The 18,425-nt window shown below is 34.5% G+C and overlaps 1 protein-coding gene across 1 annotated transcript in view; it reads right to left on the minus strand.

Annotated features, from left to right (window-relative positions):
- The window catches only part of LOC124413369 (protein GDAP2 homolog), a 34,897-nt gene extending 17,876 nt beyond the window's left edge, over positions 1 to 17,021 (minus strand). Inside the window, exons 1-7 of the mRNA XM_046893941.1 lie at positions 16,762 to 17,021; positions 4,584 to 4,772; positions 4,276 to 4,418; positions 3,042 to 3,174; positions 2,829 to 2,938; positions 2,417 to 2,656; positions 791 to 959 (exon numbers count right to left, since the gene is read on the minus strand). Of these exons, the coding sequence (XP_046749897.1) occupies positions 791 to 959; positions 2,417 to 2,656; positions 2,829 to 2,938; positions 3,042 to 3,174; positions 4,276 to 4,418; positions 4,584 to 4,768 (980 nt within the window). The 5' untranslated portion in view covers positions 4,769 to 4,772; positions 16,762 to 17,021. The remainder of the gene's footprint in view (positions 1 to 790; positions 960 to 2,416; positions 2,657 to 2,828; positions 2,939 to 3,041; positions 3,175 to 4,275; positions 4,419 to 4,583; positions 4,773 to 16,761) is intronic.
- Positions 17,022 to 18,425: the final 1,404 nt, after the last annotated feature.

The following is an 18,425-nucleotide window of genomic DNA, read 5'->3' on the forward strand; positions in this document are numbered from 1 at the left end:
CGGTAAGAAGGTTTTCAAAGAGAAAAAAAAAAAAATTATATATATAATCGTTAGTCTATTTACGTCAGAATTTTTCCACAAAACCAGATTTTCGTTTCTCTGAAAATTTTCATTCACTCAGAATGTTGAGAAATTTTTATTGCACACTTAAATCCATGCTCATGGATACACGTAGTTTTCTCATTAATGTTTCCGCATCCGCGCGTGGAGGAACTTTGAAATTGGAACGATGGCACGAAAAAATCGTTTATATTTAGCGCAGATTGCAAAATCCGGGCAATTTGTGTCTATGTGTTTGTATCAAGTGTTTAAATTGTTAAACAATTATCAAAAAAACAATTTCCCATTTCGAGGTAATTTTTTTTTTTTTTTTTTTTTTTTTTGACGACATATACAATTTCATTCGTAATCTAATGACTTGATGAAAACGACGACAGACTCCGAGATAAATTGGATCAACATTTTGTTTTTATAATTACAAGTTTAATTCAATCCACGAATAAGCTTTCATGTTTTGAAAAATGGTATATATCCATATATATATACGCTAAAAATTTTATTCCTCGTCCAACTTTTCGCAAAATCAATTTATTAAATGATCGACAATTATAATTAACGATTTTCCTGCGTTGCAAAACTTTCAAAACACTTTGACACAAGTTTTTCTCATTCATCGCAGAACTGTGTCTTCATAAAATTGTTTTCTTCTTTTTTTGCCTAGATGCTTTCAACTCTGGCGGAAACGATTGTTGTACACGAAACGTGATACGTAACCGGAGAACAGACTCACCGCTCTTTCTCCTGCATTTGCTTCAGCATGATGTCGGCTAGCGGATCTGCAAGCGGCCTTTCACCAAGGAGTCGCTGCCTGTCCAAGTCACCTTGCATCTGCGTAAATGCATGTTCACCCAGGCTGACCGAAGTCTCTAGTTGGCTAGATATCTCTACAGTTTCATCGCCTAGAAAAATGTGAAAAAAGCTTCGTCTTTAAGGTATGACAATAAAAATTCTAATTCTAATTATGAATAAGAAATTGATTTGTTTTTTTTTTTATATATAATATCATCAGTGGGGAGGGGAAATTTTCTGATCACAATATTCATTGAATCTGGATTCGAGGATAGAGTTTGTCAGATTCATCGATCTCCTTATCGCATTCCAATTACAGTAAAAAACGTATCATTTTTTGCAAGTGCAAATTCAATTACAAAAATTTTGAGTAAGAACGGATTTCCTGATAAATATACAGTATTTTGTAACTCCTTTATTATGGTTCTCCTGCATTGTTTCAAAACATTACACTTAAAACAAATAACAAAGTATATATTCGATGCAGAGCAATGTTTGAAAAAACTCGAAAGTTGAGAGACAGTGTTTTGAAAAGAAAATATAAAGATTACTGACGCTCTTTTCGAATTTGTCTATGATACATTATTGACAAGTTGTCAAATATTTTTTTTTTATAGATTATTTCATCATCTCTAAAATGATAAGGATTCAAAGTGATAAGAGAAACCTCGATGTTTGAGCAGAAAAATTCAATTTACGTAGCAGACTCAATTAATATACTTGAATTTGAACATAGTCACAATATAAAATAAATACTATAAAAAGTTAGTATAAAAATCTACCTGATAAAAATTGAACTTTTTTTCCGTTACTTGATATTTTGATATTTTCAGGCAAAACTTTCACGTCTTTACTAGCATCGACAATATCGCGAAATTTCGCGGTTGGGATATTCATTTCTTTGGACGAATCGAGTGGTTCCTTGTGAACTTCAGGTAAAGTATCAACGTATTTCACATCATTGAACTTATTTTCTGAGATTTCGTTTGAAAGATTAACGTTCTCGGACACGCCAGGTGGTGTAAATGATTCTATTCCAACCATATTGCTAACATTTTTGGTAACACTGAGAACGTCAACACTATTGTCACAAAAATTTTCCTCTGAAATGACGACGCATTTAGACACACTTGCTTCACTTTCTACCGACATTTTGACACAAAGAAATTGATAAATTTCACTGAAAACGTTGCTGAGGTGTGATTTCACCAAGTATTAACGATTTGTCACTACGAAGCTCCTTATATAAATAAATTTATTATCTTATCAATGCGTCAGCCAACCTGATTGATAACGTCAATATGAATAGACATCCTAGTCTGTTATTCGTAGAAAAACTTCGGGGGAAAAAAATTTGAAAAAAATACTTAACATTGATCAAATTTCGTCTATTCCTCGAACAAGATTTGTTTGTTCGATCAACACGACATTACTGGATTCTGTTTTTATTTTTGCACTACTCCTAGATGCAAAGCATCTCAAAAATACGTAGAAATTGAACTATTAAGTAAGTCTTTGCTGTTTCAGTAATCGTATAAGATTAATGCATTGTTTGCAGATCAATTACCATGTAATGCGTGTTGTGGATTGTCAATAATTCGGATCTGCCGATCCGGTAGCAGAGGTTCGCCGTCCATTCCGCCGATATCACTTGGAAGTTGCCAACGAGCGTTTTCCTGTTCCGCAGGTGTTCTCGGAAAATAATGCGGTAAGAGTACCTCGTAAATTCCTAGATCACAGGCCTCTAATACAAAAACTATGCAGGCTATCGTGTCGCTGTATTGCTCCAAAAATCTTCTCACTGTTCCTGTTGAGTGAAAAATTTGTAAGCATGTAATAAATTGAATTTGCATTAAATTCACTTTGTTTCAAATAGACTTCGTTGAAAAACCATAAGCTGGTTCATTTTCTCGAACAAAAAAAAATCTATAAGAAGCATTAACCGAATAATTTGGGACAAAGTCGTAGCAAAGACTTACTAAGCGCAATATGTGCTCCAGCATCAGGCGGATAATTTCGTCTCACGGAATTAATCACTGGCAAAGCTATACTATGTAAGCCGAGCTCCCTGGCTTTGTGTAAAACGTTTCTGAAACAAACAAAAAGACGTGAATAAAAAAAGAATTATTAATTATGAGATAGAAAATGTACATTATTCATCGTAATTATGGATGTGTAAAAGAAAAACCCACCTGTAACAACAATGTAACGTATTTTGAGCGGCAGTTTGATATTTGATGTTGTAGATCGGACCAACCGTGTGTATAATGTACCGAGACGGCAGTTTGTGACCCTGTGTAGTTCGCACCTCTCCCGTCTTGCACTCTGCACAAAAAAGAAACAGTAAAATTCAAGAATTTAAAAGTCAAACATAGGAATATGCCGTCATGTCATTCTACCGGAGTGAACTGAGTGAGCATCAAAAGCAAAACTATGTGTTATGGGACTCCATCTCAAGTATCAGGTAATTCATTGTTAAGTTAACAAAAGATTGAACACAATGGAAATAAAAATCAACCCTCAATCTTGGGATTACCAGTTAAAAAACTTAAGCTATTCAACGATTCCGATAAGCAAATTTTTGAAAATCATGTTTCAAGTAATTTCGGAGAAATAATTTTTAGTGTTTTCGAACGATTCTTCCCGCTGTTTAACCAAAGAGTTTTGCAGTTCGATCACTAAATAACTTACAGAAAAAAAGCAACGAAACTTGAATACCAATTCACTACGAATATGACTATAGAATTAATGAATTTTTATCAGCATGTGTGGATGATTATTAAAAAGGTCGTGAAACAGGTTTTTTTTTTTTTGCGAATAAATTGGAATCTACTCACTCCATCAAGTCAAGTGATTTGTACATTAGCAATAATGAGTAGTTATGTAACTGCGCTAAACTTGGACATTGGCTTTCAAGGATTACGATCCCGCCCTGAGAATATTACATCGGTTACACTATCGTACAAAATTCGAGTAGACTGCTGATTGTTCCATGAATAAGAATCAGGCTCAGATTAGTTATGATCGAGTTTACTGCCAGTGAAAAAAAATGATCAAACATTTTTTGTAAAGTACCTATTTGTAAAACTACTTGAACAACAAGAATCTTAGAAACCAATGTCCAACTGTTCATAAATCTTGCCCATTTGTCAAACCTCTCTAAGATCGGTTGTCCCAGATCCACGCGACGTGAAACAAGAACAAATAAATGTCGGCATTCTTTGGAATGGGGTTGAAAATAAAATTAGGTCACGTATAGATCGGTAGGTTTCATGAGAAAAAAAAAATTTTCAGTGATCCCGGAATGTAAAAGTTCTAATGTTCAAAACTTATAAGAAAACACGACAATTGAAATCAATTTTCATTGTACACAAAATATCCCATAGTAAAAAAATATCTGTAGTTTCAATATTTTGATATCAGTACCTTTAACCTCGTCGTAAATTTCTTCTTTCAAAGCAGATCCTGCTCGAGCAAATATTGATTGGCATGCAGGACTGTAATCATCCATAGTCTCATTTGTAGAATTGACAATGGAATCCACCTGAAGTATGGAAATGTCTCCGGTCCTGTAATAATAAGCAATTTTTACCACGAATGAAGAATAGTTACAGTCCATTACCGCTTTACGCAATACTTTCAACAATCATGTGAGACACAGTTATGCAGTATGGCAAAAAAAAATATCGTACAGAAATATCGCAAGGAAAGAATTGTGAAAATCCTCCATTTACCATAATGCAATTTTATTGTTGAGCAGTGGCTGGCACGGAAACGGACTTGCCGGATGGTGAGCAGGCTCCCCTTGAGTGTTTGAATAATCAGTGAATCGGTGCTGGACAGGATAGTCTGACCATCGTTTCAATGTCCCAAGCTCCACAACCTCCGGAGCCACACCCAATGGTTCCATCAGCCTCATTCAGCTGAAAGAAGAAAGGCATGGAAATAATCAGGATGGTTAAATAAATTCAAACTGAAGGTATACAACAATTTAACACTATAGAGAATTTCCTGCGGTAATTGGAAACTTTTCTCATTCAACAGAGCAAAGAATTGACATTGTATATTAAATCTTAATCATCGATAAAGAAACTATGAAAATTTTTTTTCTACCAGTAAATTTTAGTTCTTGTCCAACTACACAACATTTTTTATCGAAACCTAACGAACGAATTTCGCAGCGCTATTGTAACAAAATAAATGACTATTTTGCTGCTGTAGAAATTTTCAAAGGTCTTGTAGTAGCTACAAAATGTTCATTTTTTGCTTTGATTGAACCGTAGTTTAACGTTTGCTACACTACGTGCTATTCTGAGGTTGTGAAATAATGATTTCTATTAAATGAAAATTCCTTGACACGTTAACGTGACGAACTTCGATCTTGACGATCCATTTTTAAAATACAATAAAATAAAATATAGTACGTCAAAGCCAGAATAATTTAGTTCTAGTTTCCCGACGAATGACTTTGGCTTTCTGAGCTCGAACCATTGATCGAGTTTGAATTCCATTCTCATTACTAAGCCGGTGGCAATTTATTATTTTCGTACAGTCTTTATTATCAAAACCAACCAAAGACCGTCCCACGTTCAAAATATATCCAGCATTTGATTGTTTATCGATATGAATAAGCTTTGAACTATAACCACAAATTATCCATGCCCAAGGCATTTTAAATTTGTCAAAGGCATTAATTGATGAATTCATTGATCTGTTAGCTCATTCACCAAATCATTTAACAAACAGTTCAGAGAATCTTGAATGACATGTGAATGATCGATAAACGAGTCAAATACACCGGCTAAATATTCATTGAGAATATTAAGATATCTATTATCGGTCGAGAATTATAGTTAAACGTGTTGACAGAGTGTTTCCTAAACTCTATCGAAACCCTAACTTGCCCGAGGGTGAACCTAACCTCACTTTCAACTGTCACGCAGGCAGCTGTTGATCCGCAATGGCGCCGCAACTTCTCATCTCGCTGCGGTTGGCGGCATGAGAAGGAGGATGAAGAGGATGAAGAGGAGAAAGAGAAGGAGGAGGAGGGAGGCTAGCTACTCTCGTACACTCGAGAGAGAGAGAGAGAGAGAGAGAGAGAGAAGAGAGGGCAGGAAATCAATACCATACAAGTCGGGCGCCTGATTTTTTGATTATCTCGCCCTCTCACTCTAGCTCTCCCTCACTCAGCCTCTCTCTAGAGATCCTCTTTTCGGAGATTGGGGTTGAAAAGCTTTTGAGAATAATGCCAAATTACGGAATCAGTCGGAATGTGATACTTAACGCAGTCGGTATGATAGGACGCTGTAACCGGAACCCGACGATCAATTCGCGTTCATCATCACTCAAATTGAACCGACGTCTCGTTGCTATTACATTATGTAGATCAAAAATTTTACTATATTTGAATGTTCAGGCTAATCCCGCACTTAGATTCCCTTTTCAGAATTTTTATACAAGAAAACAGAACGCTTAAAATTGCAATTTTTTGATGCCACTATTTCATTTTTCTGGTCTTGGGGGGGGGGGGGCAAGTTCAGAATTTCAACCACACATTTCAGAGTAGTTTCGACCGCTATTTTGAATCCATCGTTTAATTGTAAGTCGAAAATATTGATCGCAGGAAAAAAATTGTCTGGAGAATTAAATTTCCCGCAAGTAATTGATTTAGTTGATCAATTTGAAAAAGACGAAAACGAATTCCTCCATAAATACAAGATGGCAGCCAAAGCAACGGTAGAATTTCTTTGAAATTCTCACTATCAATGCCCCTCCCTCTTCACCAGAAAAATGAAATAGTACTATCGTAGAAAAATTGCAATTACAAATATATACATTCCAAAAACGTGAAACGGAGGCGTCGGTCCTCGTCCCTATCAAGCATGTACGGAAATTCTTCTGCTTCCCCTTCTTTCTACTTCCGCATGTGAGTTAGAGTCGTATGTCGGTACATAAGATGTCTATATATCCAACCCTATGTGTATATACGTTCGTACTTTATGTTCCGAATGAGCCAAGGAGCCAAAGCACGGCGCCGTCTGGTCGACAACCAAACTTGATATTTTCCTGGATATAGTATAGCAAGAAGTATTATAGTTAGATACTATACACCAATTGTATTTCGAGTAAAGCATAAAGAACTCTAAATAACCGGAAGCCTAGACAGTGTCTAATGTACGATTAATTGGATTGTTCTACATACAAATAAATACTTTCTTTTTTCAATCACAGATTACATAGAAGAAACTTTTTACTGTAAGCATGAAATTTTTAGGCTACAATTTTCTCCTCTTTACCAGCACGTTGGTGTATGAATTTTAAATAAACAAGAAAGAAGAAAAATAAAAAAAAAAAAAAAAAAAAAAAAGGATTCCTAATCGAAATCTAAAAATCTGAAATTCAATCTTTACTTCGAACCATTTATTATTACGTAAATATAATCGCCACCCGTAGCTCGAATTTATAAACCGTTATTTATCGTCTCGTCGAGAGAAAAGAACACCTGTTTTAACACTTTAACGATAACGACACGTGACCATGCACACAAACTGTTGTACATACAAACATACGCAAATCATCTACACAATGTAACATGTGCCGATACGCTTATTGCACTGTAGAAACATGCATACTGTGTACACATTATAATGTGTACTCATACATATAGGGTAGACACAAGTGAACCCTAGCGAGTAAATGTTAACTCGCATAGAATCGATTTTAACGCTTGGAAGTTAAAACCGGAAGTCAAGAGATTTAAAATAGGAATATAACACACTCTAATTATTTACATGCTTTGATGTACTATAGATTCGTAAGAAGATTTTGGTCACTTATTGAACATAATAATATAATATAACGTGTAACACATATCAGACAAATTTAACTCAATTTTCGCGAGCAATGACACCGATGCCTTAGAAAACTCCAATCATATAATATTCGTGCTACTATAAATTGTTTGAAACAATAAAATCATCGACATTATAACCGATTCAACAAATGAACGCATCAATTGAATAAACGAAATAAATTCGATGATTTGATAGCGCAAATTTTGTGTAAATATAATAGAAAAGAGGATAATAATTAGATTGAACACAAATATTAGTATAACTCTACAACTGACTTCTATATATAACATCAAACGGTTTGTCGATAGAATTTTTTCACAATATTATTGCTCACCTTGCGTAAAAAAAAAAGAAAAGAAAAGAAAAGAAAAAAAAAGTCGTCTTGCCTATAAGTTATAAATTATAAGATCCGTTCGAAAACGATTATACATTGTACGTACCTACGAATACCGAAAACTGTGAAACGATAGCGTAACGTTACCTCGATAGTATGTATTAAAAGCAAAGGAATGACGCAAATTATACGTCATTACGTGAAACATGACGCGATACGATAAAGTCGTGTTGGCCGTTTGGTAAAAATTTCCGTGAAAACAGCTTGGCTAAAATAAATTCACGTACCCACACATATTATACGAAAATATGCACAGCCATATGTATATACATATATAAGAAGCAACGAATAGGAGAATATTGGGAATATACGAGTCAGGAATAACCCAGTGTATTGCATATACATATACATAAAAACCTATATCGATAGGCAAAGACTAACGACCATGAGAATTATGCGACATCGTACCAGTCTTTCACTTTCTATTTATAATCAAAGGTAAGGAGAGGAGGAGGCGGTTTGCTGCTCCACGTTTTCCATATTCTATACATTATATATATATATATATATCTATCTACCTTCTGTACATATATGCATATAAATGCATGTTCCACACGCGTGTATATTATACATAAAATACCTGACTATGTAAATTTTGAAGAATTGAAAAAAGAAAGAAAGAAAAAAAAAAAAAAAAAATCCTCTACCGTTTCCCTGCCTTAATTTGCCCCGGAAATTTTTAATCCAACCGCTCGGATCGACTGCTGAAATCCGAGACAAATATTGACTCGCTGTGTATACGATATACATATATATATATATATATATATATATATATATATATATATATATAATGTATACATACACGCGTAGGTATACACGAATATGTAAAATAATAAATTTACCACCGCGTCTATACCTGAATACTTATAGTCTTTGTGTATTATAAAATACGTCGCGGTATCAGGAACAATATATATATATATATATATATATACAATAAATATATATGTATGTATAATATAAGAGAAATTGGCGATTGGCGAAGGAGGACAAGTCGCGATATCGCGATCAGTTTACATCAAATCGTATAATAATAATAATTTCGCATAATTTGGTCTGAGAATCTAATAATACGTATATATATATATATATAAAATACACCAAATATAAAACGTAAATCAGAAAACGCTTTACGACTTATAACACGATCGGGTTTGAAAATCAAACGGTGAAACAGCATTATTTTACGGATATTCTACGCACGTACGTACGTACGTACGTATGTATGTATGTATGACGTATGTGCCCGTAAGATTAATTGTATATACACGTGTATCAAGAACACGTCATCGCTAATACGCTTCGTAATGTCGTCGTTGAAAAAATATTTCACGAGAAAAAACGAAGGTCTCGGTAATATCACATCGTCGTCCGAATAAAAAGTATATTTAAAATAATAAAACGACGTGTCGATGAATGCGTTTTTCATATGATAATGCTGCAAAATGTATTTAGTTGGGAATAACATGCATGTATACCCATAATGCACAGCCTAGAATAGCGTGCGAGACGGTTGTTCCAAAGTATAATGCTACACACCTGTATGCTAATTGGATAGGCAGACAGACACCCTGCATATATATAGGTATACCATGCATAGTTATTTAGGTATACATATACATATACTCGAGAGTAAAGCTTCTCGCTTAATTTTCTAACCTACTTGGAGAAATCAACTTGAGCTTATGCCTACGCGACGTTTGCAAATTCGCAAAAGATTTCCTTCTTTTTTCTTTTTTTTTTTTTTTTGGTCTCATCAATATATATATATATATATATATATATATAATACAAAAATTATATTTGCTCAATTATTCTTCTCGCGGTCAGAAAACCTAAAAAAACAACAATATTTTAAATCTTTAAGCTTTGCAAAAAAATTCATGTGAGAAAAATTGATGTGTATATAAAACTGAAAGAAAAAAAAAAAAAAAATAGATTTAAAAAAAAAAAACCATCTCGGAAAAAAAGAAACAGGAAAAGAATAAATCGTCTAAAAATATGGCTAATTGATTTTTCGATCCGGCAAATGAAAGAAATACCGTTGCACACATCCGGCGGTGCGTAATCAATTATGTAAAGGACCAATCGATCAATAAGTAATTGTTTGCCAGTCACATATACTTTTGTATGTACATATATGCCAATGGCAAAGTTCAGTAGAATTATAGGCTCTTTATATTATATACCCTGATGCCAAGTATTACATTATTGGCATGTAATCGTGTATACCTAAATTTTTCCGGATGCTAACCGCAGTCATATACCCCCTTGAGTATCTACGTATATACCTATATTATACCTATATATACACGATTCTACACCATCGACGTTTATCGGTTTACCGCTTTATCGTTTTGACGTTTCGTATTCACAGTTTCCGCAATCTTTATTCAGGTCACTTCGCAAGGATTCCACTGCAGCAATTCATCCATTTATTTTGTTATTGTTTCACGATATATATACTATGTATACATATATACATATACTTAATATACGTTATTATGGATAACGGAGAAGGAGTCAACATAAGAAAAAGAGTAATAAAAATGACAAAAATAATTACATTTAATACTATTATAAACGTCGAACAAATAAACTAGGTGTTATCGAATAATATTAATTATACGTATATCGTACTACCAAGTGCGGTAATAACGTCACACCGCAACTATTATTACACTGACAAAACGCGCGAGTATAATCTATACATTGTGACGTAACGATGACGTACGAGGGTGACGATTTAGCTTATAAGGAAAAGAGGACTGTACTTTATACCTTATATTTTGACGTGTTAAAGGAAACAAGAATTAATAAAAAAAAAAATAAATAAATAATTCAATTACGTGAAGAAACGAAAAATCTTTTACAATAACAGACTTCGGGTAACGACTGGAAACAACCACGCTTCGTACGCTTTTTGAAATCTCAAATTCCCCGATTTTTCTCCCGGTATTCCAGTATAAAAACTAGGATTTTTCTAGTTCCAAAAATTTTAGTTGCAATTATTTATTTATTTTTTTTTTATTTCTTCTTAACATCGATAGTACTTTGTATAAGAACCAGTTCATTTCTCCGCCAGACTCAAAGTTCCAATCTTATCATCGATATTCTCTAAGAAATTCCCTGATTTATCCCGGTTTCCTGATTTTCTCTGTCGAATGAAGAGGATGTGCATGTGTAGTTTTGTTTTTACGTTACATTTATTTTCCATTTTTGATATACAACGATGGACAGGATAATCGAATTCCCTGACGTAAAGTCTAGGTCTAATATTGGTTGTGCCGTTTCTTATGCCAATTTAGTTGACTGTATACGACAAAAGCGGCAAGCCCTCTTCGTACGTAACGTAATTACGTCAGCCTCGTATAGAGTTATACATTTTATACAAATATACATACATACATACATATATAAATACATATACATTGTTTTATATATATATATATATATATATTCACCTGGCTGTATACGTATATATGTACTGTATATTATAGGTATGTAGGAACGCGGTACAGAAAAATGTAAACTTGCGTAAACACGGTAGGAGCAGTTTATTTGTCCGTTTGTCAGGTGACCGAGTGAAGCGATAATCATCATCCTCGTTACAGTTTTCGAATTAATCGTTAAACGACGAATACATATTATAGTGACAGAAAATCGATTATTATCGACAAAAGAAGAGAAGAGTCGAACATATATATGCTTACATAAATGTCGGGGAGATATTTTCAATTACAGTCTCGATCGCACGCGAGGATGAAAAACAGTTTCTGCGGCGTTACATAACGAAAATTGCAAAAATTTTCCAAAGACACATCAATTTTACACGCTGCCGTTACTATGTTAATTCTCACGGAAAATGTGAAAAAAAAAACCCAAATCCGATAATAATTACGATCCAATTAATACCGCAGTATCAAGTTAAATATATCTCTAAGTTGAACGTTATAAATATTGCCGTTGAAATATGAATTTGAAATTTCAACTTCAACTCACGAAGAAAAACTAAATAAACGAATATAAAAATAAGAAATGAGATAAACTGAGCAATCAAGCGATCAAAATTCGAATATACATATATGTATACACGTAATTACATATACATATGCAGCTCGCGTTCGCTATTACAGCCTATTAAGCAATGTCGAAAGTGTGAATTGCACACAGGGACTTCGCGATACTTTCAACAGAGCTAGGCGAATAAATCTCTAGGAGGAGGAGGAGGAAGAAGCCTCTGCCGGTCAAGCAAGTATACAGGTACAGTATTGCATTGCATAGCATCGTAACGTCGCCCCCTAAGGTTTCCAGCCGATGAATCTGTGCCACCGAGAATTTGCCGACGAAGCGATGTTACACGCTACGTTATTATATGCATATCCAATATATACATATACATATACATATAGTATACATATACCTACTAGTACCTGATTTTTAAAACAGTATGTATTTGAATAGTAGGATACGTACAGCTGCGCGTATAATAAATGTATAAATAATAATCAATTAGAATATAAAAGTGCTAGAAAATTTGTTCTTTCGCAAAACTGCGAATACGCGTATAAGTCGCTACTCCCATTGACTTCGGCGTGCGAATGAATTCTGAATGAAGGAATGACGCGTTTTTATCATCATACGTATTACTTCTCGTGATTAGTCATCTGCGTCGATAAACACATATATCGTGACTCCTCCGCAGCTTTACTTTCATCTCAATGACGCTCGCGTTATTAAAGACGCAAAAATTAAGTTCGTTACAAACATTCGGCCTCGTTTATTGTTTATTTATGATCAATTTTTTTCAAAAATTTAATTTTCCCGTTTACCAAGTATTATATATATATATATATATATATATATATATATATATATATATATATATATATATATATATATACAAGAATACTATAAGTAACATAATAATTAATGAATTATACGAGTATACTTTATTGCAGTCGGAATAAAAATATTTTGTCACTTGTATTTGAAACAAGAGCCACAAATCTATTATACAATATAACAATATATGTGCATAATGTGCATATATGATTATGATATTGCAGTTTCAATAGATTCTATTGCATATTATATACATATATATAATACCGTGCGGTGATTTGGCCTGAATTTATTAAGCTTAATACCAATATCCCAGATTATACGCGACCCTGATTGTTACAGTTGACATATTCGCAACAATATACCGTACCCCAAAGATATAAGGAGGTATAGATATTAATCATCGGTCTAATCTGAAATCCGATTACTAACAAACAGCGCAACTCTGCGTAAAACAATTAAGGGGCAATTATATATATATGAAATTTGTAGATTGACATCCGTCTGATAATCCGCGCACCGTCGCGTCGTGTCGTAAAAACGCAAAGACGAGGGTATTAAAGAAATCAGATAAGAACATGCTAGTCGCAGATTTTAATTACTGAGTGATGTGAGCCACGATTTTATTAGATTACACCTCTAATTCGATAAATAAGACACGTCAACGAAAAAAAAAAAAAAAAAATAGAACTTCTTATTTTGAGTTTATATATTAAAATAAATAAATTTTTATTCTAAACATAGAGAAATAACAAAAATCTTGGTTTATGACTTATGAAGTTTGCTTTTGTCTATTTACGTTGATGAATAAGTCCTTAAGTGTTTGGTTGATAGATGTAATATGCATGCATATTCAGGAGAACAAGAAAAACTTTTTCACCGAGATGTGATGGACTTTAAACGACGTTATCAGGTGCTGTATACATAGAATGAAAGCATCATGAGAGGTTACGTTTGAGGATCGTTTCGAGAAAGTCCAAACGAGCATAGAAGAAGTAGGAAAAACATTAATTTTTTAACTTCGTTTATCAAGTTTTAAGTATTTCTAGTTTATTATTAATAATATTTTTTTTTTCAATAAAAGTGATTTAAATGCGAAACTAAAGTTTGTTTAATTGTTACTTACAACAAATGTTTGACTATATCTTTCTAGTTTCTACAAAATCAAACTTTATCTATGAAAACAATTTTTTCTCTCATTAGTTATACATGTAAAAAATCAAAATTTGACATCTAGAACCTAGACTCAAGATTCGCGTTGACCGGTGTTATCCGATATAAGAAAAGAGGACGGAGAGGGATTTTCTTTTTTTAGCGAGTCTGGCGTTATAAAAGAACCTGAAATATATCAGCTGAGAAGGTTATTCTAAAAACGATGCTGTATAAGTGCTGTAAGCTAGCAGCTAAAACGATTATCGACTATTAATAATTATTATAAGGTTAGGAATCTTACACACTGTCATTCATATTATACAGAGATTAGAACTTTTTTCGGTTTATTTTCATATTTTCCACTCTATCTCGGTTTCTTCAAGAAATGTTTCTGTATATTTTTAGATTCGATAAAAAAAAAAAGACAAGATCAATGAACAATTCAAACTGAATTTTTTTTATCATATATTCAATACCGGTTCATCTAATCTATCGATTGCAATGAACAAACAGAATCGACGTACACGGTGTGTGTACATAATATATATATATACACACACACACATGCACTTAAAGAAACTGTAAACCGGCTGCAGTATGAAAATGATGAAAGTACACATCGAGTTTATTTTACAATTAGCAGACATGAAGTATGTAACGCCAATGAGAAACGAGATTTCGCGAGTGCCTGGAGAATAACTGGTATAGTTATTAATAAACAAACCTAACAATATCTGTGATAAGAGTACATTAGTAATAGTGCATGAGATCTGAACACTGAATTGCAGAAATCGATCAAACAATGTACTTATCTTCCCCCCTTTGGCTGAACTCACGAGATCCGCAAACGAAAGCCAAATCTGATCGATCATATAAATCATCCTTTTATCTATCTATCTGTTTTCTTTTTTTTTTTCTTTTTTTACCACGATAGTTTAACCTATATATTTCTTATCGCAAGAACAATATAACGAAGTACAGCAACGGGGTACAACACCGCCGACAACTTATGTCGTACAAATCGCAGCCGGTAGATCTCGTATAGGCACAAATCTTTTTATACGAGGGATTTTCTCACATCTTATCTAAACCGGGCAAACACATTTCATTTTTATTATCTGAACCGGATATCGTACGTAGTATATTATACGAATAAGTGTGAATAAAGTTATACGCTGCACATGTTTATAACAATAAGATAGATGAGGGTGTTGGAATTGGATACGTGCATATATACACGCACGTAAGGAAAAATATTCATAGATTTTACATCCCATGTGATGAATATATGGACAACAAATTTTTCGAGTTAAATCTACGGCAATTGTTGAAAGATTTAAAAATCCGATGGTAAGAGTAACAAAACCCAAAACCAATATTAAGAGTTACAAACGTGCTTAGATAGATCTACCAAAAATTGATGTAAAATCTACATTAAATTTTTCATCATTTCTATTTTCACTACAATGTTGTCTTAATTAAAGCGTAGCTTTTGTGATTAGTTTCCAAAAATACCACGGTAAGGAAAAAATATGTCAGAGAAATGTTCCCGCAGGGCGTGTCTTTCCCGACTAGACGGTGTTTTTGTTATATTCGTTTGTTAGCCTCCATCGTGTTGTTCGTGGTTCAACAACTCTTGGTTCGAGGTCAAACGTCGATGGAGAAATAACGCGCATATAAGTATGACTACGTATTGTATAAATGGACATGTAACGACGCGGGTTTTTATTTCGTGTCTCTTTGTTTCACGGATAAAAAAATTTCCGTAAATTTCTGTGTACGTAGGTACGTACGTACATCATGCATGCATGAATACGTGTACGAATTTAGGTACAAATACCGTTACGTTAACGGCGTAATTGGATTTTCTAAATATAGAAACTACTCGGAGTGACACGCTTCGTCGACGATGTATGTATATATGTATGTATGTATGTATGTATGTACATCGCACGTATGTATCAATAAAGCATACAAAATAAAGAAAGAAACTTAATAGTTTACATCATCGGAAAATTAAACGCGATTTTTAGTTTCTTCGTTCCGGTTCATTTTGTATAACCATCCCCAGAAGATGGTATCGTCGTCAGTATCCAACGAATAAAATCCCTCAAATCAGTCTCGATTAACGTTCTTTCGCAATTCCATCTCATTGCAAAGCAACGAGGCTTATCTCAACTGTTCCACGGAACAAGCATTATTTCAAGTTGCTCTATATATTATAGACATAGACTTTATGACAGACACGAGTGTTTGTTCAGACAAAGAGAGAATAAGAGATAGGTAAGTACAAGAGATTACAGACATTATGAAACATTTATCACAAAGAGAATCACCAACAAGCAGAAAGTAAAGAAGATAAATATTGAAAGAGATGAACCGGAAGCGAGATGTAAAATTCAACAATAAGTCGTTGGTGTTACATCGTGCCTCTCGAGTGACTCGCTAAGTGTGTATTTACAAGTAATTTTTACAAAAATTTATTACGATCAGAATTGTGTAAGCCCGCCATTAAAATGCTTGTAATATAATCAAGGTCACGCACGCGGTTTCCGACCGTCAATTGTCAAAGCGGATCCCATCTTTCCTCGATAAAAAAAAAAAGAGCACAGCATGGGGGGGGGGGGGGGGGGGGCGGAGAAAGGCAATTGAATGAGGACTTACGAATACGTAGACGGTGGTCTTTGGCACGATGGATACTATTGTATTTAGATGAATGAATAGATAGATCCTAGACGATGATCCGGCGTGTTTTGCTTGTCGCACAATTTTCCGATGTCAAGTGTCGCCGTTTCGCGGATAGAAGGAGGTTACTTGTCACGTCAGATGATATCACACACTGTAAACCGTCGTGTCGTATAGCCGCGCTCACGCTGCACCTCGCATCGCAGCTTCATGACAGGCCGAGAACGCGCGACCCGAGCCAACGTCTTGTTGACCGCTGCCAAGGGTGGGGAGAGGGGAGGGCATAGACTTATTATCCAGTGTTTGACAGCTTGGCCGCGTCGTTGCAGCGCGGCGCTGCGTTCCGACGGTTCCGACTGATTACGATTCGAGTGTCATGCGCGAGTCATTCTGACTGTCAGTTGTTTGGGCTTCCGCCGATAAAGAAGCTGCCGGATCAATAGGGTGGCTCCTTATGGCCTCAGAACCACTTACCCACCGAGCATTGGTCATGAAAATTAGCTCAATGGTGACTGTCTTTAAATTCTCTCGTCAACGAGTCACTCATTGATGTAAGAGGACTATGAATGTATATACGAATGTAAGTGAATAAGGACTGTCGACCCGAAATCAACTGACAATGCTAGGTTTTGTTAATTGTTACGATAAAAACGCAACTTCGTAGTTTTGACAAGCTGCATTTTCCGATATGTTGGTACCCATTTTCATTAGCGTTTTAAAACTAATTGTCGGCCTAACTGTAGCTCAGTCGATAATGGGGAACGGGATTACCATAGCAAAGTGCCACATTAGTGGTCGTGATGAAATAAATCACAAATATATTAACAAGTGAGGTTGCAGCAAGGACAATTGAGAACAAAATTGACTGCAAAATTTTCATTCGTTATTATCGTACAAGCACTTCTCCATATGTGATAAATAAACCAATCCCATCGTTCTCGCACAATAATACTCAAAACACCTAAACTATTGTTGGTAACAGAAATTACGTCGAAAATACTTGGGAAGCAACGAAAATATGAACTAAAGTATTTCCTACGTAACTTTTGTTATTGTTACCGACTTCAAAACCAATTTCTACTAGAAGGGAATATTTTACCTTGAAAAAGATGCTCTGCCAAGCCACCTGAGTTGGGGTATATCTCCGATCAGCAATTTCACACATCTCAATTCCATTTAAACCGGATTTATCAAGGCTTCATTGACGATCTGGAAATCGTAGCAGAAATCGCTCCAGATGTTAGTGAAAAAATTTCCAGGAAAAAAAAAAAAAAAAATGATTAGCTGGAACAGACAATAGATTTGAGTACATGAAACTGACAGAAGGTTCCTAGAACAGTAAAGGATTCGATTAGTTGAAATAGGCAAAAGGATGGGTTAGCTAAAACAGTCAAAAAGTTTAACTAGCGAAAACCGACAAAAGGTTTCATTAACTGAAACAGACAAAAAATGTCATTAGCTGAAACAGACAAAAAATATCATTAGCTGAAACAGATGAAAGGCATGATTAACTGAAACAGTTAAAAAGTTTGATTAACTGAAACAGACAAAAGGTTTCATTAGCTGAAACGGAAAAACAATTTGATTAGCTGAAACAGACGAAAATACGATTAGCACAATGACAAAAGTGCGTGCATCGACCA

The sequence above is a fragment of the Diprion similis genome, chromosome 1, assembly GCF_021155765.1.
Source record: "Diprion similis isolate iyDipSimi1 chromosome 1, iyDipSimi1.1, whole genome shotgun sequence".
NCBI classification, from domain to species: domain Eukaryota; kingdom Metazoa; phylum Arthropoda; class Insecta; order Hymenoptera; family Diprionidae; genus Diprion; species Diprion similis.